We start from the raw sequence: 22,486 nt of genomic DNA, 5'->3' as shown, positions 1-22,486 counted from the left end.
AAATGTGATATACTTTTAATCAAATACACAACTTAAAATAGATCAACACATTTACACTCTCTTAAAACTTACTTTATGTTACATGACGTAAATAACCCACCACATTTACACCTCCCTTCAAATAATCACTAAAAATATTATGAATTATACAACATAAAGTGCCCAAATGACAAGGGGAAATACAATGTGTATGAAAAGTTAGGAAAATATAAAAGAATACCTTTTCAAACACTTCAATCTCACACGAGACCATACACAAAAGGGACTACACATGAATGAAAAAAAATGGAAAACAAAAATGTTGATTGCTCATAGAAGGACTAGTTCATATCAACTTAGACACATGACTAAAAGATGGATGACAACTAAAGAGGAGTGGATAGGTAGAAGGTGTTGTTATTGTACTAGAGGTGGAGACAAAATGTCATTATGTCACAAAGTGTTTAGCTTTCAAGAATAGTTAGATCAATTACATTGAGACACTACATTGAACACCTTTAGTTAGTTTTTTTGAAGAAGAGAAGACAATGAGGTTGCAAATTTCTTGATCAAGATACACAATAGAAGATCCAAGATGCATAAGGTAAAAGAGATTTAGTGGGCACAATATTTTGGGCTTTGGATGCTTATATGTTTGTTGGCTATCAGTAGGTCCCATAGGTTATTTGACCTCATGGTTGTTATAAAAAAAATTCATTCATTCATCACTACCTTTACTAAACATTTGATCTATTTTATAGCATCTATTTAAAGTAAAATTTAACTTGTGAATCAACAACTTAGAGAGATAATTTAAGAACACCTACAAGTTATATTACCATAATCCCCCCACCTCCACCCCCAAATGTAAGTTGCTTAAAACTTTACTTCTCCACTAAAAATGGATATGCAATGAAAATAAGCAAGATATTAGAAAATATAAGTGGTCTACATTTTTTGTGAACATCTAACAACTTAAAAGAGGCTATTAGAGGAAAATGTGTTTATTCTTAGAGGAATATGTATGAGACTAGTTATGCAAAATTTGAGGTGGTTGTGTACAATTATAGGGGCATCTTTAAGTAGGATTTGAGCAACATTTTGACCTTTCCATGCACAACAAATCCTACAACATTTGTTGTTTGTACTCAAAAGCCAAAACATTAGTTATAAGTAGGTAAGAAAAGGAAAAAGTAAGTAAGTAAGTGGGTTTTATAGTCCACGACACTATGCCATAGTTTTTGGGTTTACATACGGTGACAGTGATATGGGACTAACTCGTACTCTTTTTCGAGAGACACTTGGCGCTACAAACGAGGCATACATACCCTACCCCCCAGTGGGATTTGAACTTGTGACCTCTCTTTCAAGAGTACAAGTTCTCCACCACTAGGCCAACTCAGGTTGTAGTCCATGACAACAATCGTCTATTTTTGGATCTACATATGGCTATAGTAAGATGTAGCACTATTTCTTGTGGGAGGCACCTAATTGTGGTATAAACAAGATGTACATAACTTACTCCATGTTGAATTCAAAATTTGTGATGTTTCTTCCAAGAGTACAATGTCTCCATCACTAGGCCAATTCAACTCACATACAAGACAATAACAAAAAAATTGTCAAAATCTAATGCACCATTTAGAAATGTGTCTCAAATTAACCATAATAACTATTGATACACTGTTTATAATTTGTGAGTGTAAAGAGCCGAGCCCTACGATTACTTGCTTGAAATCACACACTTTTTAGAATTTGCGAGTGTAAAGAGTTGAGCCCTACGACTACTTGCTTGAAATCACACACCTTTTAAAATTTGTGAGTTTACAGAGAGCCCTACACCTACTTGCTTGAAATCATACACACTTAAGATTTTGTCGATGCATAAAATCGAGAACTTTTCCATTCACCAAATATGGATAGAAAATGAATGCAAATAGATCTTTATTTTTGAAAAATGGGGAGACTTTTGTTAGTCATAAGTTATTACCGAGGCTTTTCAAAAGGCAAAATAATTATGCATATAATTTTGTAATAAGTAGACACAAAACATAAAATCAAGGAAATAATGAAGTTATCGAAGGCAAGGAATATGAAGTTTTTGGGGAACACCCTAATCCAAGGAGGGTGCAAAAGCCGAAATTGTGGACAAAGGAATGGACCCGATTCCCAGCCAAAAAGAATGCTGGTTGATTTCACATCACCATCCATGCATGCATCCATCATCATCATCGTGATTATGATGGTGGCCTAACATACATTCCTTTAACTCCAGTTAAAACCTGACCGTGGTTAAGAGGTGCGTGAGAGGAGATAAAAATTTATATATTTTGCCCCGACATCAGACATGCGTATTAAAGCTGTCATAAAGCTGGGATCTTTGCAGCCGATTAATAATTAGCCCGAGCAAATTGCTGGATTGAACTACTCATTCTATATTGCTCGGTGTAATCGGGCGACCATTTTTTATTGCCCGGAAGAGGCATTAAGAACACCAGCCTCCCATTCATTCAATCTGTAAATTCTTCCAGTTTTCATGGGAGAATCTTGAGTGAAGAGGATTGTGTGTGAAAAGCTCTGATCTGAGCACAATCTGCATTTGTAGAACTTCATTTGGAGGGAGTTTGATGATGGTGTGATCATAAGTCGAAGGAAGAGCGGGAGAATTTTGAGTGAAGAAGATTATCTGATCTGGGCATGATATAAATGCCCTGGTCTGGTCTGGAATTTTTTCACCATTTTTGCAGAGAGTTTGTTGTTGTTGATCATAAGGAAGAATCTTGAGAGAAGAAGAAGATTATCTATGTAAATGTCTGGTCTGAGCATAGTATAAGTGCTCTGGTGTGCATTTGTTTCCACCATTTTTGCAGAGAGTTTGATGTTTTTGTGATCTGAAGTAGAAGGAAGAATGGGAGAATCTCGAGCGAAGAAGATTAACTGATATGGGCATAATATAAATGCTTTGGTCTGCATTTTTTTCCCGCCATTTTAATAAAGAGTTTGCTGTTGTGATCAGAAGTAGAAGGAAGAGTGGGAGAATCTCGACTGAAGAAGATTATCTGATCCGGGCATAATATAAGTGCTTTAGTTCGTATTTTTTTTTTCCACCATTATAGCTGAGAGTTTGTTGTTGTTGTGATCAGAAGTAGAAGGAAGAGTGGGAGAAACTCGAGCGAAGAAGATTATCTGATTTGGGCATTATATTAGTGCTTTAGTCTGCATTCTTTCACCATTTTAGCAGAGAGTTTGTTGTTGTTGTTGTTGTGATCAGAAGTAGAAGGAAGAATGGAAAAATCTTGAGAAGAAGATATCTGATCTGGGCATTATACGATCCCATTTTTCACCATTTTAGGGGAGAGTTTATTATTGTTGTTGTTGTGATGAGAAGTAGAATCTTAAGCGAAGAAGATCATCTGATTTGGGCATGATATAAGTGCTCTGATCTGCATTTTATCACTATTTTAGCAGAGAGTTTGTTGTTGTTGTTGTGGAATCTTGAGCAAAGAAGATTATCTGATCTGGGCATGATACAAGTGCCCTAGTCTGGTCTGCATTTTTTCAACATTTTTGTTGATCAGAACAAGGAAGAATGATTAGTCTCAAGGACCTGTACAGCGTGCTCACAGCAGTGGTGCCGCTGTACGTAGCGATGATTTTGGCTTATGGCTCAGTAAAATGGTGGAAAATTTTCACGCCTGACCAGTGCTCAGGCATAAACCGATTCGTGGCAATATTTGCAGTCCCGCTTCTGTCATTCCACTTCATTTCCACAAATGATCCCTACACGATGAACTTAAAGTTCATCGCAGCAGACACGCTGCAGAAGCTCATAATGCTGTTCGTGCTCGGCATATGGACGACCTTCACGCGGAGCGGCAGCCTGGAGTGGATGATCACCATTTTCTCACTCTCCACTTTGCCCAACACTCTGGTAATGGGAATCCCTCTCCTCAAGGCCATGTACGGGGATTTCTCCGGGAGCCTAATGGTGCAGGTCGTCGTTCTCCAGTGCATCATATGGTATACTCTCTTGCTCTTTCTCTTCGAGTACAGGGCCGCCAAAATGCTCATAATGGAGCAGTTCCCGCACACGGCGGCCTCCATTGTTTCATTCAAGGTCGATTCAGATGTCGTCTCGTTGGATGGCCGCGAGTTCTTGCAAACGGATACGGAGATTGGAAATGACGGGAAGATTCATGTGACCTTGCGGAAATCCACATCTTCGAGGTCTGTGATTTCAAGCAGGCGGTCGCAAGGGCTCGGCTCTTTGCCCTCGCTTACGCCGCGCCCATCGAATCTCACAGGTGCGGAGATTTACTCTCTAAACCCTACCCCGCGCGGCTCCAACTTCAATCACACTGATTTCTACTCCATGATGGCGGGCAGCCGCGGGATTGGAAGCCCTAGGCAATCCAACTTTGGCCCTTCCGACGCCTATTCGCTGCAATCCTCCCGCGGGCCGACGCCGCGCCCTTCAAATTTCGAAGAAGAGAGGGATTTCCGCCCTAGTAATGCCGCTGCAGGGGCGCCAGCCATGAATTCTCCAAGGTTTGGGCCGTACCCTTATCCACACAGGTCCTTACACGAAGGATCTTACCCTAATGCCTCCGCTGCCTCCAACACTGCTGCCGCAGGATCTTACCCTGCGCCGAATCCTGACCTAACAATGTCTGCCAGAGGCGGGTCTAATCTTGGCAAGAAGGTCCCACCGGCTGTAAATGCAAGGTCGCCGCAGCAGGTGAAGGGCAGTCATGACGCCAAGGAGCTGCATATGTTTGTATGGAGTTCCAGTGCTTCTCCCGTTTCTGTCTCAGAAGGAGGGCTTCATGTCTTTGGCGGCCCTGATTTCTCTGACCCTGCTTCTGCTGGAAGAAATGACCAGAACGCTAAGGAGATTCGAATGCTCGTTGCCGACCATTCTTCCACCAATGGTGCCGCTGGTGGACCCAAAGGTTTTATTCTCATCCTAATTATCCTTTTGCCTTTTTCTGCCTTTTTCCTTTCGCTTTGCCTCGTTTAAATAAGTGTGAGTTCATCTCGTACTGTTCATGCTCGTTTCATTGCAACACAATCTTGCGACCACAGCTCAGATGGGTAAAATACATTACCAGTTTCTAAATGCAATGCATAGCAGTGTCACTCCATAGCTTGCTGTTTAACTCCATCCGCATTGTGCTGCCATGAAAATAGTATTTGCATGCTTATTATAATGATTAAAGAGGAGGTGCTTCCACTGCCAGTCAGTGCTGTTATATTTCGGAGAAACAAAGCTTTTCTCGGGTTTCAAGATAGCCATGTTATTTTAAGCTTGCCAATTGGACTAGTCTGATCAATGAGCTGAGATTTCTAGAGGTTGACGATAAAAAATGTGTATCTGGAAGCTGCAAACTCTATTAGTACTTTGGCTTTCCAATATTTCAAGCTTCTCAGGGAGAATTAATGGCCGTTTGAGGTGTGTGTGGTCTGCATTCTACTGCTAAGTTTTGTAGTTCTAAAACACACACAACACTTGGTGCGTATCATTTTGTATGAAGCTATGCCGAACGCCACCGTCGGCCAAAAACGACCGAACCCGGGGAGCTGCAGATTCTAAGCTTTTTTCCTATCAAATTTCACATGTTCTGGGTGTAGGAAAGATTGGTTTACTGTATTATACTTATATCTTCAAGCTCTATGATTTTCTGGTAAGCGTAAAAATTTGTGCATTTCAGTCCGTTGTTGATGGAATTGTCTGGGTGTGGGAAAGACTGGTTTTAGTGTTTTATGCTTAGATCTTCAAGTTCTATAATTGTGTGGGAAGCGTAAAAGTTTTTGCATTGATGGAATTGCTTTCGTATGTTCTTGCATAATGTGAGTGGGTTTTTTTTTAGATAAGTTTCTTGCTAAGATTGTTAACAAAATGGGTTTCGTGCCATTCTGGTTTGTGTTGCAGAGCCACAACAGCCGTATGAAGATTATGCACGCGAAGACTTCAGCTTTGGCAATAGAGGGGAAGAATCATCCACCCCGTTGGATAAGGATGGCCCCAATCTCTCCAAATTTGGGTCGAGCTCCACCGCAGAGCTCCATCCAAAAGGCCATGACGACAAGCCCAAGCAAATGCCCCCAGCCAGCGTCATGACCAGGCTTATACTGATCATGGTGTGGAGGAAACTTATTCGCAATCCAAACACTTATTCGAGTCTCGTAGGCCTCATCTGGGCACTAGTCTCATTCAGGTCTTGTTATCTCACAGTTTGGAAAAAAAATTCAGCCCTAGTATAAACCTTGATCTTCCTGATCTCTTACCGAAAGTCTATTCATGGTGTTTGCAGATGGCATATCGCAATGCCAAAGATTGTGAAGGGATCAATATCAATCCTCTCGGATGCAGGTCTGGGCATGGCCATGTTCAGTCTAGGTGAATATAACATTTCCTTATAACACTTCAGAAATTATAGATTAAATTTTATATTTATGGATTTGATTGTGTGATTATTTTAGCATCAATTTGTAGAATCACATTCTGTAATTAAATTTTATAGAATCACATTCTATAATTAGATTTTATATTTATGGATTTGATTTTGTAGAATCACATTCTGTGATCCATGATCAATCAATTCTGATAAGAGAAGGAGAGGATCATTAAGTTGATAGATCACAAAGTGTCATCATGATCCTCTCTTTCTTCTATCCAATGAATACTTTGTGATCTGTGATATGATGCTTTCTTAAATCTGGATGATGGATCACACCATATGTTAATGTGAAATTAATCAAGTCCAAAAGCATAAAACATTGTGAAAATCTTCTTCTTAATTATAGATTAAAGCATTCTGTTTTCAGAGTTAATAGTTTTAAAAATCTTACTGTAATTGGAGAAGTGGGCGTACAACTGGGATAGAACTGGAAGTTACCAGAGTATTTCTTGAAGCCCGTGGCTAAACAGCCACGAAAATGCACTCACTTTACATTGTTTTTTCTAACTTTTCAAAAAAAAATCTAAGTCCTCTCCCTGGTAAGAAAGTGCATTTTTGTGGCTGTATAGACGTTGCCTTTCTTGAACTAGGCATTTTACCTTCTCTTTTCAGGGTTACAGTTTCGAAAACGTCACAAGAAGTGGCTGTACAATGGGGACGTCCATTGGGCGTAAAAAAAGATTCAGAATTATTATCATACAAGATTCACTGTACATTTTATTGGATTGTTGAACATGGGGATCTGGGAATACTCGTCTTAGCTTCTTTTTATATATAAGAAAATTAGACTTCTTCTTAAAGGACATGGCTTCCCATTTCCATATTAACTCAAAGAAAACTAGGACAATGAAATTCCATACGGAAAAACTAATGCTTGGCACAATAAATTCAGCTCTGACAATTTCTCAAATTACCATGAGAGAATAACAACTGCTCCATACTGCGTGTCAGGGAATCAATCAATCACACTAAAGTCCAAACTTGTCCTGGTTAAACAAATTGTATTCACATGCGCAATTACTTCTGACTTGACAGGTCTGTTCATGGCTTTGCAACCGAGGATCATAGCTTGTGGGAATTCTGTTGCAGCATTTGCAATGGCTGTTAGATTTCTTACAGGCCCTGCTGTAATGGCAGCAGCCTCCATTGCTATTGGCTTGAGGGGAGTCCTACTCCACGTGGCCATTGTACAGGTATACACAACACGTAACCCACATTAAATGCACTTCTCAGAACCCTTGTTTCTTTATTAACCAATGAAATCGTATAATGTTCCTTCTGTATGCTCTATAGGCTATGTTTAATCTTGTAGACGTTAAAGTTTTCTTTCTTTCTTGTAACAAAACCAGGCGGCCCTTCCTCAAGGCATTGTTCCCTTTGTCTTTTCCAAAGAGTACAACGTCCATCCTGATATATTGAGTACTGGGTGAGTATCTTATTAAGTTTATTTAAAAATGTTGTTTGACAGTAAACACAAGGACATTTATGCTCCTACCCAAGTATATATACAAATTCAAGGTAGTGGCTTCATATATATACAAATTTAAGGAAGTGGCTATTAAGCCATAAAAACGGTATTTTTTCGTGTAACTTTTAAAAAATATACTTAAGTATTTTCTGTTCGTATGCTAAAAGCTTTTCTTGGCTGCATAACCGTTGCCCAAATTCAGTAGGCTGTTTATCCTAGTAAAAGTCATTAAAATCTTTAATTGATTTGCTGCATTAATTCAGACTGACTGATGGCTGACATTGGTTGTTTTCCAGAGTTATTTTTGGCATGTTGATAGCGTTGCCAATTACATTGGTGTACTATATTGTGCTGGGCCTGTGAAGGCTATCAAGATAAAAGAGGCGGTGTATAGCAGTGCTCTCCTAAATTTTCTTAAACCTTCAAAGGCAGCAATGCCAGTGAATCAGACTGTGTTAGTACCCGGGTAATAATTAAATCCTACATTTTCAAATTTTTGGCGTGTGGTCCAATTTTAATGATATCAAATTTGTACAATCTATATATTATAAATTTTTGGATTGAATTGAGTGTATTTTTATTCACGGATCACACTCCATGATCCATCATCAGAATTCATCTACTAGTTTTTTTTGAATCTAGAAACTTGTAATTTAAATGTAATTGCTATCATTTTTGGTTTGATTGTGTATAAATTTTTTTGTGTCAGCATTTTGACTGTATAAATTTTAATGGTTCAGATAACTTACGTTTTGTTCAATAATTTATCTTCTTCTCAGATGCATTGAAACAGAAGCTGATATCAGAGTTTTGGACTGTGGACTGCATTTCCTGAGCAAAATGGTCAGAAATGGACAAGTTTGGCTTCTTCAGTCTCTGATTGTAGAAAAAAGAAAACCAAGGCACAAAATCATGCAGCTGTGTATTTGTAGACTGTTTCCTATACGCAAAAATCTTGAAAGTTAGATTGTTGTCATATTTTTAACATTTTTAAATATACTGACATTTTCGATGGCTCGTTCCTTTTTGTTGATACAGAAATTGTGGCCTCCTGATTGGATGTACAAAATTGTATTGTGATTCCACAAATAGACCCTCCTTGCTTGGATTGGCTTGGCCAAATTAAATATAAATGTACTTAATTTTTTTTCGCCTGAACTTGAAAACACAATTCTTTCTTTAACACACTCCTGTGTTTTGACAGTTTGGGAGGATATTGATTTAAAATTTGATAATGGAATGTCTGCTTCCCACTTGGAAAAGCCAACGTTTTACCTCGTATCTAAAATTGATTTAATTTTTGCAACTAACGAAATTTTAAATTAATAAACGAGGGTTTTTATTATTATTGTAAGTTTAGATTGTTTCTGTAGTGTAATTTGGGAGTGGAGTCTAAAATATCTTTGCTTTAACTTAATATTTAGTTGAGAGTCAAAGATTGATAACTAGTCAAGTATCCTGTGTTGTGAAAATTAAATAAATAAATTCAAAATTTTCAATGGAATAGTCTATGTTAAAAATTTGTGAAGTATTTAATTTTATGAGATACAAATTGGTAAGTAGGAGATATTTTTCACGAGTCAAATTATGATATTGCTATTTTGGGTGCTTCATTTTTGTGAGCATCATCTAAATGCAATGAGTGCCAAGTATTCCATTTATTCTTATGAGAGACGAGTTCATGTGAACAACTAATGAAACATGGGTCAATGAGTTTGATTCCAAAAATTACTTTGTTGAATCTTGTTAGTAATATAACAATTTGACTTGCTGTGAAGAGTATCTCCTACTTATCAATTGATGAGCTTAAGGGACTTTCTATTGAATAGTTCATTAGGCATAGTAAGAGTTGAAGGTTTTGTATAATGGGGTTGAAAGTAGAGTGGGTTTAATCGAGGAAAGTCCATAGTTAAGTGCGCTTGAGATGGAGTAGTATTGGGATGGGTGAACTTCCAAGGAGTCTCAATGCTTCACCTTTGTGCATGTTACATAGGTGCAAAGATTGTTAAGTGATCCATTTAATCGCATGGGAGATGGGTTTGGGTACACCACTACTCATTAAACATTAACTAAAGAGGGGTAAATTTTTTATTGAATATGAAACAAAACATAACAATGGAGGAAACAAAGAGCACTAAAGAGCTTTATCCTGGTCAACAAGTTGAGTCAGCGTATGAGATAACATTATATTTACTCATAAGTTGGCTCATATGAGATAACTACAAGGTTGAATCCTACAACAATATTACAAGATAACAAGTGTTTAAACAACCAAGTCTTTAAACTTTAAGGTGGTTTAACCTAAAACTTAGTAGAATTCTAATAAACTATCTAAATAATTTATATTTTTTAAGTCATTTAAAAAATAAATTTGTGAAAAGAAAGAGAAAAAAAATAAATTAGGGAAATTTGTTAGTAATTAGATTGGTTTCTAATGGGTTTTAGGGCCTTTTTCGATTGACAAGAACATAGTAAAGCATGAGGTTACGAGGTCTATTCTTTCACCAACCCACTTGAAATTGGAGGATGTTTTGCATTGGCATCATTTTGTCACATTAAAAAGTTCACTGAGCGCACTATAGTTTATAGGGGGTGTTATAGTTGTTTCTTGCATTTAAAAAAGAGAATTTGTTTCTTTTGGTTATAGTTTTGATTAGTGCTATCATTTTGTTGATAGAGTTTGATTGAACCAAAATTTGTACCTTTTGGATAGTGTTATTCATACAATTGTAGTCATATCTTGTATATTGTTAAGAATTTGAAGCAAATTTTTTAAGTGCCATGTTTTAAGATTGTTGGAATAGGATAACACTCCCTTACAACTTGCAGTGTCTTGAGTGAACTTATTAATGTAATTGGTGATGTTGGCATGACATGTCCCTTTGTGCCTCATGGGTACCACAAGAAGCACTTTTGTACCCTTAAGAGGGTATCATTTATACAATTGTAGTAAAATGAATTAGATATAGTGACATATTGTACAATTGTGAATTAGCTTCATCTATGATATGATGTTTGGCAAATGACCTTGTAAGCAACATTTGAGGGTTTGTCTTGCGGAAGTTGAGTTTGAAGACTTCGAAAAAGTAAAGACCAACATATGATTTGAAAGCTTTTGATAAAAAAATCCTTGATGAAATATGTAGTGTTTGGTTTGAGAGTGTGTAAACTATGTATGTACAGTAATGTGTTACATTATGTATATTGTTGCTTATAATGTGAAAACTTGTCTTTATTTATGTACAATAATGTGTTGAGCATATTGTTGCTTGTAACGAGAATGGCTTTATTTATATACAATAATTTGTTATATTGAGCACATTGTTGCTTGTAACATGCATATTTGTCTTTATTTATGTGCAATGTGTTGTGTTATGCACATTGTTGCTTGTAATGTCAATATTTATCTTTATTTCCATTTCTTATCTTTATGCATAGAACTAAGGGTTTTGTAGATGTGATTGAGTTGGCCTACATAAAGCTTTAAAAGCAAATGGAAAAGGCAAAAGATCATGTTTTATACGATATGGAGTTGGTCTCCACAAACAATGTGACATAAATAGTAGAATTAATTTATGACCTATGACATGATCATTTTAACTATTACATAATGTAGGGACCCAAAAGGATGCCACACTAAGCATTCTTTGAGACATAACTTTAGTGCTACTTGAAAATATTTGTAAAAATTAGCTAGGATATCACTTCGAGGAGGTGACCCCACATATCTAGATAATAATTTATAAATTTAATATTTGATGATATGATATGTTTCTTCCTTATTTATATGCTTAATGATGTAGCCCAACCCACCCCTTCATCCTAATTTTATAAGGGATTATTGTATTAACTATATGTTAGGATTAAAAATGCCACAAGTGTTTATCCTTATTATACCTATGAATATATAATATATACTTAAGAAAATATCATATTAAAAACATAACATTCTCTCCCCTTTAAAAAACATTTCCCTTAATGCTAAGTAATTTTAGAATAATTTGTTTGTATTGTTCATCATCTCTTGGCAAATTCTTCCACTTGATTAGGAAGTTTGGGATGACTCTATTTTGCAATCTAATTTTGAAAATTCTGTGTTTTGTATAATATTTTTGTTGTACAATTAGTAAGAAGCATTCTTAATGATTGTATCCATTGTTAGCAATATCACATCAATATTATTTGACTATGGCAACCCCATAATGAAGTCTGTTAATATTCTACCTATTGTTGTATTGGAATGCTTAATATTTGCAAGAGGTTTGGAATATGTATTGCTTCCCTTTTATTTTGTTGGCATATCAAACATTCGACCATAGTTTTTTGGACTTTAACTTTAATAACCCAACCTCCCCACCCCTCAAATGAAATGCTTCTTTATAGGATGAGGGACATGAACAAATATATTGCAATATTTTGTTAGATGCAAATATCTCCAGTCAATAGAATCCATCTTAACACCTTTAGTGACACCATACTTTTCGAGGATTATACTTCTTTCATCCTAAATACACATTTTAATTATTTTGCATAGATTTTACATCTTTCAATTCATTAACAATAAGAATATGAAACTTGTATTTATGAGTAATTGTTTAACTTCTTGTAGTGTGAGCAAATTATGCATGGATCATCCTTTTTGTTCAACATAAGCATTGGGGATAAATATGCTCTTGTTGGGACAAGGAATGCTTCTTGGTATTTAATTTGACATCATGATTATGTTTTCTTATTAGAGGTGCAACTCTAGATTCTTAAAATACTTTATTGATGGCATTGAATAATTTTGAGCTCTTCGTTAATCTCGAGTTATCAATATCTTTTTATTTTATATCCTATAATTTTGCCCCTATATTTTAAGAACCATGCTTGAGTAATTTTCCCTTCCTATGTGAGCTATTGATTTCACTTGGTGGTTTTTTATTCCTAAAAATTCACACTTATTCCCACATGTCCCAAAAGTCATTAAAAAGTCTTAAAAATTGAAGGATAATGTTCATAGATGTTTAAACAATTGCATACTAAAACTATGTTCATTCATGTGGATAACACAACTATAAATCTAGTTGATAATTTCCCATCAAAAATTTTATTTGATGTATTTTTACCACCACAAGGTAATTTTTTTCCATTAGCCATTATGCAATGAACATTAGAGATTTGACGAATAAAAAAATTGAGACCATTAACTAATATTCTATTGATAAAGTTATTTGTACTGCCAATATCAGTTAACACTTCCACTTTTTTTTCTTTTTCTATTACTTATTACTCGTGGAGAATTTGTTCCATTCAATAAATGTAAGAACTAATAGTGCTTTATTTCGTTAACATGAATGCTGATGGTATTCCTTTGGGGGAGTATCCTAAGCATTGGAGAAATGGTTAGTATGATTCACATGTTGCATTCATGACCATGTTTGTCATTGATGTCAACATACTAGTGTTTCTATGAAAACTAGCAGAGTAGCAGACAAAGAACAAGGTCATATGAACTGTGTATTGATAATGAGGTCAAGCACAATTGAGGATATATTCTACATTGTGTCCCAATGATTTGGATAAGTGCACGTACAAAGAGTCAAAGCCATGCGAAAGTTATTCAAGAATTATAGAGGACAATGTGCAGACAAAGTACCTAATAAATAGTTTTTGATGTTTGGATTGTATCTCTTAATAGGGATAGAATCGTGATGAGTGTAGTTAGATAGTGACACTAGACAACCTAATGATGTTGTTGGTGAATGTGTAAGGTAAGAAGTTGCACGTGTGAGAAGTTGTGAAGACTATAAGCCGAAAGTGTTTTCTATTTTCAAAAAGATGTAATGAGGTGTAATATCTTAATGAGGTCCTATTATAATTAATTGGAAAAGCCTTGACTCAAAGAATTATTTTGAAAATATGGCATTAAGGAATGTTATTTTCCTTGTGGTGAAGTGTGTGAAGTGCAAATTGTACAAGTGATATGTGAAATTAAAAAATGCAAGTGAGCGATCCAAGGGACTATTGGATGCAAGTTGGAGGATTTGGTATTGAGATCTGAAAGAGGTTTTGATCAAGTCAAGAGGACATAGGAGTTTGATCTATTCATTTCTATTATTCTGCAAGGAATAATACAAAGATTAGTTGGATAGTGAGTTTGGTGGTCTTGCCCCTAAAGTTGTTTGGACAGTGGTCCTTCTACCTTCTACAACTCCTAACAGGGTTGGAATCTCCTAACAGGGATTCAAAGCCTCCTAAGAGGGACTGATATGTGTATATGTGAAAATGCAGCCTATGCTAACACACACACTTCAACATGGTCCTTATTTGCGGATTCATTCCGAAATGAACATTGGATTGTTCATCCAAAAATCAGCTAGCAAGGCGACCTGTTGCCTTCTATCTAAAGGGAATTGCTTGTTAGATATCCTCAGATTTGAGTTGTTAAGCAACCAGACCCTCTACGAACGAAGGATTTAAAAGAAAATGCGACTAATCTATATGAGAATGCAGATTAATCTAGAATGGAGTATGCACGTTCAATCTAAGAACATGTAAAAGAAGATTATGCTAAAATGTATGCATATTATGCTAAATGAGATTAAACTAGAAAATGAATATCTTATGAAAATAATGAGCTCAAATGAATGCACAATCCAACAACAATTCAATGCAAATTCTCATTCAACCTCTTCCTGAAATGAAGAGAGGAGGGTCTCTTATACAAATTTTTTCGAAAACTTCTGACGGTTGAGATTGATTTCAATCAACGATCAGGATTGAAGATGAAGTTCAGTCATAAAGGAAGATTCCCAAATTAGAGGAAGTTAACTATTTTCTTTTGAGTAGAATAAGGAGTTAATTGATTTAATTTGAGTAGAATAAGGAGTTAACTGATTTAATTCCTTTTTGATCAATAGTGAACTGGAAATTTCCCTTTTTGAACTGAAGAGAGATTTTGGTGAGATATTTAATTTAATAAAATGAGATATGCTCTCATAATTACCTTTTCTATTTAATTAAATAATTCTATTTAATTAATTAGAGACACTTTTCTTATTTAATTAAATAACCTCATTTAATTAATTAGGAATGGCTTCCCATTTAATTAAATAATTTTTTTTAATTAATTAGAAGTAAGTTCTCCATTTAATTAAATAATTTTGTTTAATTAATTAAAATAGGCACATTTATTAAATTAAATAAATTTAATTCCATAGTACATTAGTCTTAGGATATAATTTAATTTAATTAAAGTATAAATACTTAGTAATTAAATTAAATATTAATCAATAGGTTTAATGTGACTAATATGAGTAAATACTATAGGAATTAAATAATAAGCATGATGAATGTAGATTAGGGTTTTCTGCATTTGACAATTAAGTCAAGTAGCGAGTAGCCGAATAAGAATTTTCCTAATGGAATAGGACTTTAGGATTGGTCAAAAATAGACCAGAATTGGTATCATGGCAATGAGCCAATTTTGGGGTATTACATTTTCCCCCTCTTTGAATGAATGTGCGAGCAGCACGTTCGATTCAAAGAAAATTAGAAAGCATGATGTGAAGATGAGATTGGTTCCAAAGTTGATGACACAGAGACCAATTGAGAAGCTTTTAAGAACTATCTCTAGAATAGAGCTTAATCCCAAGGAATCCAAGTAGAGCACCTAGATACCTAAGATTGGTAGCATTTAAAAGACTATCTCCATAACGGAGCGTAATCTTTAAGGATCTAGACAGAACGTCTAGATACGTGAAATTGATAAGCATTTAAAAGGTTTCTTCAGAACGAAGTTTGACCTGTAAGGATCCAGATAGAACACCTAGATACCTGAGATTGATAAGCATTTAGAAGATTATTTCCAGACGAAGCATAACCTTCAAGGATCCAGATAGAACACCTAGATACCTAAGATTGAAAGCATTTAGACGATTATTTCCAGAACGGAGCATAACCTTCAAGGATCCAGATAGAACACCTAGATACCTAAAATTGATAACATTTAGAAGATTATCTCTAGAACGGAGCTTAACCTTCAAGGATCCAAACAGAACGTCTAGATACTTGAGATTGATAGTAGACAACAAGATCCAATAATGAGTCATAGAATCATCCCCAGAACGAGGCTTGATCCTCAGGAGTCAGGGTTTAGATTGTCCCAATACTTGTCCATCGAACTCTAAGAAGAGTTGTTATAAGGTTGATCAATTGATGAAAAGATAAGATAGATGACAAAGATACCAGATAGAAGGGAACAAGATGCCCCAAGTGATGAGATGCCCCAAGTGATAAGGACATAAGATGGGAATGAGATGCCCCGAGTAATAAGTATTCAATGATGTAATCGTCCTGCCCCCTCAGGAGTGAAACGGAAAGATGACACACCAGAAATAGATGTGAAGTAGTATAGCAATAGATACAGAAGGAATATGAGATGTAGCAGAATGTAGAAGAGATCAGAACGATCTAAAGAAAATTTAGAGTTGTTATGAAATGATTGCAAGGTCGCAAAGACCAAATTTGACCAAAAGTTGACCAGATTTAGCCATAGTTGACTATTTTCAAAATGGATTTTTGAAAATATTGAGAATGTAAAGTTGAAAGGATTCCAAGAATCACAAAGTATCAGAAAGATTTGGGCTGCACAAACGTTCGATCACTTCAGTCCCCAAAATTTTAAAATGCATTTTTGAGGCTTTTAGGTGTGTCTAAATTTCAAATCAATCCCAAAAATGGATTCAGAACGGTCAAATTAACCAGGGGTGTGATTTTTGCACAAATCCAAGCACTGTGAAAAATTTGGTCAACAACTATATAAGGACTCGAGGGGTCATTTTCAATTCATTTGTGCTTTTTGTCTTCTATTGATTTGAGCTCTGAAAGAGACATGGCAGTTAGCGTGAGACATCATCGATTTGAGTGCTCTAGACGTCATAGCTGCCTAGTAGAGTATGGACCACCGGTGAGTCATCGATTCCCTTCCTTTGTACTTTGGCTTTCACGCATTTTGATGTCATTAATTGCACGTTTTAGCATGTTTTTAGGGGGTCCAATCTCTCTTCGCACGAGACCTATCAATTTTCACGCGAAGATATTCTTTCTTTGTGTGAAGAAATAGAGTGCATTGTTTCTTCGCGTGCGGCGGGAGGATCTTCGCTCGAGAAGCATTAGGTTTCGTGTAAAGAATGAGATTCTTCGCGCGAGGTGATTCATTTCTCGTGTGAACAGATCTCTTTTTGCGCGAACAACTATTTTCTCGCGCGAACAAATCTTTTTTCATGCGAGGACGTGATGCTTCGCGCGAAGAAAGAATGTTTTCGCATGAAATTGGGAGAACTTCGTGCGAGATTTCATGAATTTTGTGTGAAATCCCATGACAGTTATGTTTAAAAGTTTGATTTTTGCACTCAAAAATTGTATTTTAATTTGTTTTGATGCATCATTTTGACTTGATACTGATTGTTTCTTTTGTTGTTTTTTGTTGTATGTGCAGGAGGTTTTTGGTGACATTGCATTTAGGTCTCATTTCCCACCATATGGGGAGCTATTGCAGAGTCTCGATGATGCTGATTGGGCACACATTGCCCGATTGGGTTTGTCTTCTTTGTGCCGGATTTCAACCGTGATGGTGAATCGTGGCCTTCTCACTGGATTGGTTGAGCGTTTCCATTCGAAGACGAACACCTTCCACTTGCCGATGGGTGAAACGACCATCACACCAGAGGACATATGGAGGATTTTGTACATTCCTTTCCACGACGCCTGGGTTGTCTATGATACAATGCCCCGAGCAGGGACATAGGCACTATTTATTATATTTGGGCAAGAGCTACCGAGGGGCAAGGCCATCGGCTGGGATGAGCTTATGCACACTTATGGACTGACACACAAGCTGGCAGCTGTGCTGGCTATATTTTTGAGCTATTTCCTATGTCCTGATAGAGGATAACATGGTTTGGAGTCCGAGTGGGGAGTCATGCTCCGTAGGATGTTGGAGGCCTTAGAGATCTTTGGGTGGGGTCAGTGCATGCTGGCTCACCTTTTCCATGAGATGCATGAGGTCGTCTTCCATGAGAAGAAGACCATGGCAGCCGAAGTATATATTTTTTAGATCTGGGCCTGGGAGCATCTTCCTGTATGTAGTTCAATTTTTGAGGATGCTCGAGAGCCCATGGAGCCCTATATATGTAGATATCGAGGGCACATTACCCAAGCCCACCTAGGTAAGATAGAGTAGTGGAGGATACGTCTTGATGACTTGGTGTCTATTGTATGGCGACCCTGGCGAGAGACAGAGGACTAGGATGATGCTCCTAGAGAGTTACCATGGATGTTCAGTTCTCGACCTTTGGCGGGCAGGACGACATCTGTTATTGAGAGATTTGTGATATCACGGGTGTGGCGGCAGTATGGTTGACCACAGAATATTTCTGCTGAGTACTGCACCTATGCCAGGTTGCAAAAGGATGTTGAGTGGGGCTGGCTAGCATAGATGGATCCAGGGCGATCCATGATAGACATTTGTAGCTTAGCTGCAGTTCAGTGGGACTACCTGCTAGAGGTAGTAGATGCCGGGATGACGCCTGCATATCAGGAATTTTTGATTAGCCATCTGTTCCCATGTTTTACAGATCCAATGGGGATGGCAGGGCAGGTAGAGAGACAAGTGCCCCAGTAGCAGTAGGCACAGCCACAGCCGCTAGTTCAGCCACAACAGTAGTCACGGGTCTGACACTGGGTTCAGTAGATGCAAATTCCCCCACATCAAATGGGATCAGACGCAGGTGCCGGGGGTAGTGGGACTGGACAGAGTCGGTGCCACAGGCAGAGGATAGAGGAGAAGGCCCCTCAGCAAGAGGCTCCACAGCAGTAAGTGCCACCATAGCAAGAGGCATTACCATAACAGCAGGCACTAGAGATGTTAGATGAGGATATGCCAGATCAGCTGGCAGGTGGGGTGCAGGACATGGTACGACAGTACCGAGAGTGGGTTCGTGTGGCCTCTCGACAATTGGGAGAGTTATAGATTGCAATGGCAGTCCAGGAGGTGAGCTAGTGGAGTGACAACGGGATACATATCTTTGGAGAGAGCGCGCTGAGACTGCAAAGTAGAGATTGGAGTTGGCACAGGATGAGATCCGATTTCAATCAGCTCAGGCAGCGTATTACTATGCTGCATATACCAGCGCGGTGCTAGATGAGACACTCTAGGTGCAACGCTTTTCTCAGTATGTGCGAGAGTCTGGGGGCACATGACCTCCTGCCAGACCAGATATGCCACCGCTGCCTCCGCCACCTGCTGCTCCTACTCCTCTTGGAGGTGAGGGTACGGGACAGAGTTAGACGCTCTGTGGCTGACTATGATTTTAATCTCTGGCTATGTATCGATTGGTGTGCCAGCACCACATGTATCATTTTTGATCGATTGCACTCGAGTAGTGCCCATTTTTGTACTGATCCATTCTTTTGATATATATATATATATATATATATATATATATATATATATATATATATGAGATCTTGAGCCGAGTATTCCTGTGTACATGTCATTGTCTGTTTTGCTTTACTTTGATGTACATGAGATGTATGTTGTACTTGGATAGAATGCATATGTATGGACTGACCTCTCACGTAGTGTTGCGTGTTTTTTTTACTTAATAGTGACAGGGATTCTATTGAGGAGCATGAATCGATGAACCAAATGCTTGTGCAGTCGTGGAGGAATATGATACATGTGGAGATGCCTCCCAATCCTTCATTACAAAGGGTAGGAACATAATTGCGTGCTTATGCAAATGAAGTATGTAATGCAAGACTATGTTAAATGCAACCCTAGGTTAGGTTATCAAGCCTCGATATTTAATCATCACAGGATATAGAATAAAGCTCATAGGTCATACAATTCCCACTGACATTGCAATCATGGAAATATGAATATAACATACGTTATTGGTTTGTCAGGATTAAATGTAAGCATTCGAGGCGCAAGAAGCCAAAATGACCAAAACATTTGTCCCTTTTAATGTAGCAAGTTAACATAAGCATTACAGCATAAACGCTCGGATGACTTGAATGTTGCTTGCATAATAGACACACCAAACACACGGGAGATCGATCTTATGCTAAGCATTCAATATTTATTCTGTTCGCAACGACCTTTGCGTTCATAACCTGAGATAGAGGTGCGCTAGATATACTCGCAGTGACCGGTACGTTCACTTAGCAGGATGAGTATCAATATTTACTGTAGCATGAAGAGTTTACTCCAACAAACAAGGAGAAGAACCAACGTTATTGGTGTGTTCGTATAAAAGGAGTCAAGGTACATACGACCATCCAATACGAGATGGAGGCTCTTATAGTGGACACCCCTCTTATAGGAATAAATCAACTTATTGGAACTAAACCGCAAACATAAATCAAAGAAAAGATCATGCCCCCAGTCATTACTTCTCTAGTCAAAGATGACATCATTGAGTTGCTCGAGGAGATATGATAAAGCAAAAACAAAGAAAACAAAGAAAAAGCTCAACATATCCAAACAAGCATATCATTTTTGAGTTCAATGTTTTGGGATTGATGTCAAGTGTTAGTGTCCAGAACATGTTTGAAAGAAATCTCTTCAGTAGGGTGATGACAGTAGGTAGACGTAGCCGAAACGACTAGTGACTGAGGTCAAAGAGGAATCTTCATGATGAAGAACCTAAGAAGGACTGAGCGACAATAGACAAACACAACCAGGATGACTGGTGATTGACGCAAGAGATTTTCCATAAAAGAATCTGGAGCATGACCTTAGCAACAGTAGGCAGACACAACTGAAACAACTGGTGATTGTTGCGAAAGAGATTCTATGAGGAGAATCTTGAAAAGAGTGACACTAGTGATAGTAGGCAGACGCAGTGAGGACCACTGGTGACTATCGTGAAGGAGATTCTATGAGGAGAATCTCGAAAAGAATGACACTAGTGACAGTAGGCAGACGCAGTGAGGACCACTGGTGATTGTCGTGAAGGAGATTCTCAAAAGGAGATGACACTAAGGGGGAATCCCCCAGCTATGAGAAGACTCAATCCATGGATACATGAGCAGAAAGCAAGAAAAGTAGGAAAGCGACTGTATATAATAGCCAGAAGATGCACTGCAAGATGGAGCATTGGGAACAAGAAGCGCCTGTTTACCAGGTTTTCACCTTCTCGGCAAGATCCTCTTTTTCGCTACCATGATGCCTGTTTCCAGGTTTTCACCAATGGCACTTTTTTTGTTTTTCAATTTTTTTTGTATTTTTTTTCCAGGACTTTTTCTAATTTTTTTGATTTTTTTTAGGACATATAGATATGTACAGAGAGCTTGCTGAGATTAAATCAACTGTAAAACCGCTTCAGGTGTGTAGGACCAGAAAAATGGGTTAAATGCATAACATACTATGAGAAAATCACAAAACTCAATAATCATATGTTAGCACCCACTAGTCTACCATGAAAGCCAAACTAATTGAGAAAGCAATAGAAACCCCCTTTTTCGTTTGTAGCTCCCATGTTCTTCTTTCTTCTCCAAATGATTGTAGCTCCAATTCGCCTATAGTGCACACAAGGTTGAAGCCAAAGCCTATGATGTGGATAATGCCATGAGAATACTTGAAGTGTGATTTTATGTGAGAGAGAGAATGCAACATGCAAAGAAGCAGAGACTCAAAGATTCAAAGATTTGGACTTTCAAAACTTAAGCCTTCGGATCCGAAATGAGAGGAAGGGTGTCCATTTTAAAATTTTCATGTAGGGTGAGAGCATTGGATTTGTCACCCATAGACATGCGATGTGGCAAGAGATTCCTATGATGCATATGACAGAATATGCCAAAAGTAAGATTCTATGACACATGAGAGTCAAACTTGGCTAAATGTGGAAGAGAATCTATGACGTGTCATAAGACACCTCAACCCACTTAAAGCCAAGAATCTATGACAAAGAAGCCAAATAGAGACATGCGTAAGAGGTAATAATATTTGCTTATGACAAATCTCAGCCAAGTGTCAAAGGAGAATCCATGAGGTGTCATATCCAAGTGTCATGATGATGGAGTATTTTATGGAATATTTGAATTAAAAATCCTCTTATTCCACAAAATAAGAATTAGTAGAAAATGGATTTAATGATGAAAAAATGGAACTTAGGAAATTAAGAATTTCTATGGTTTGCAGATAATGAATCAATTAATTAATAAAATTAATTAATTGAGGATGATAATTTGGAAGAATAATTAGAAAGAATAGGATTAAATTATGGGTTATTTAATCCTATAGAGAAAATTAGCAGATGATTGGCCAAATTGATTAAATGAATGCGACCGTATCCTTTGATGAAAATGTGACGATGATGGATATCGAATAAGATGATGAAAAGGTAGACCAAAACCATGGTCAAATTAATTGATAGATCAAAATTGATAACATGCCAAGGACACATGACATGAATAAATTGATATGTAACATTTAACCGACATTGTAAATGCTACAGGATTGAAATTGATTGATAAGGTTAGATCATAATAACATTGATGGACATTGTCAATATTATTAAAATGGTTT

At 37.2% G+C, this 22,486-nt stretch overlaps 1 protein-coding gene across 1 annotated transcript; it reads left to right on the top strand.

The window, feature by feature from the left end:
• Positions 1 to 2,328: 2,328 nt before the first annotated feature.
• Positions 2,329 to 9,170, top strand: LOC149575778 (auxin efflux carrier component 4-like). The gene is made up of 7 exons (XM_089815566.1): positions 2,329 to 4,931; positions 5,912 to 6,197; positions 6,294 to 6,379; positions 7,476 to 7,633; positions 7,790 to 7,866; positions 8,205 to 8,374; positions 8,688 to 9,170. Exons 1-6 carry the CDS (start codon positions 3,569 to 3,571, stop codon positions 8,269 to 8,271), a joined length of 2,037 nt encoding a protein of 678 aa, XP_089671692.1. The 5' UTR covers positions 2,329 to 3,568; the 3' UTR covers positions 8,272 to 8,374; positions 8,688 to 9,170.
• Positions 9,171 to 22,486: the final 13,316 nt, after the last annotated feature.

Source organism: Cupressus sempervirens, chromosome 2 (genome assembly GCF_028749045.1).
Source record: "Cupressus sempervirens isolate cs-2001-9-10 chromosome 2, ASM2874904v1, whole genome shotgun sequence".
NCBI lineage: Eukaryota > Viridiplantae > Streptophyta > Pinopsida > Cupressales > Cupressaceae > Cupressus > Cupressus sempervirens.
This window is presented reverse-complemented; position numbering and strand designations above follow the sequence as displayed.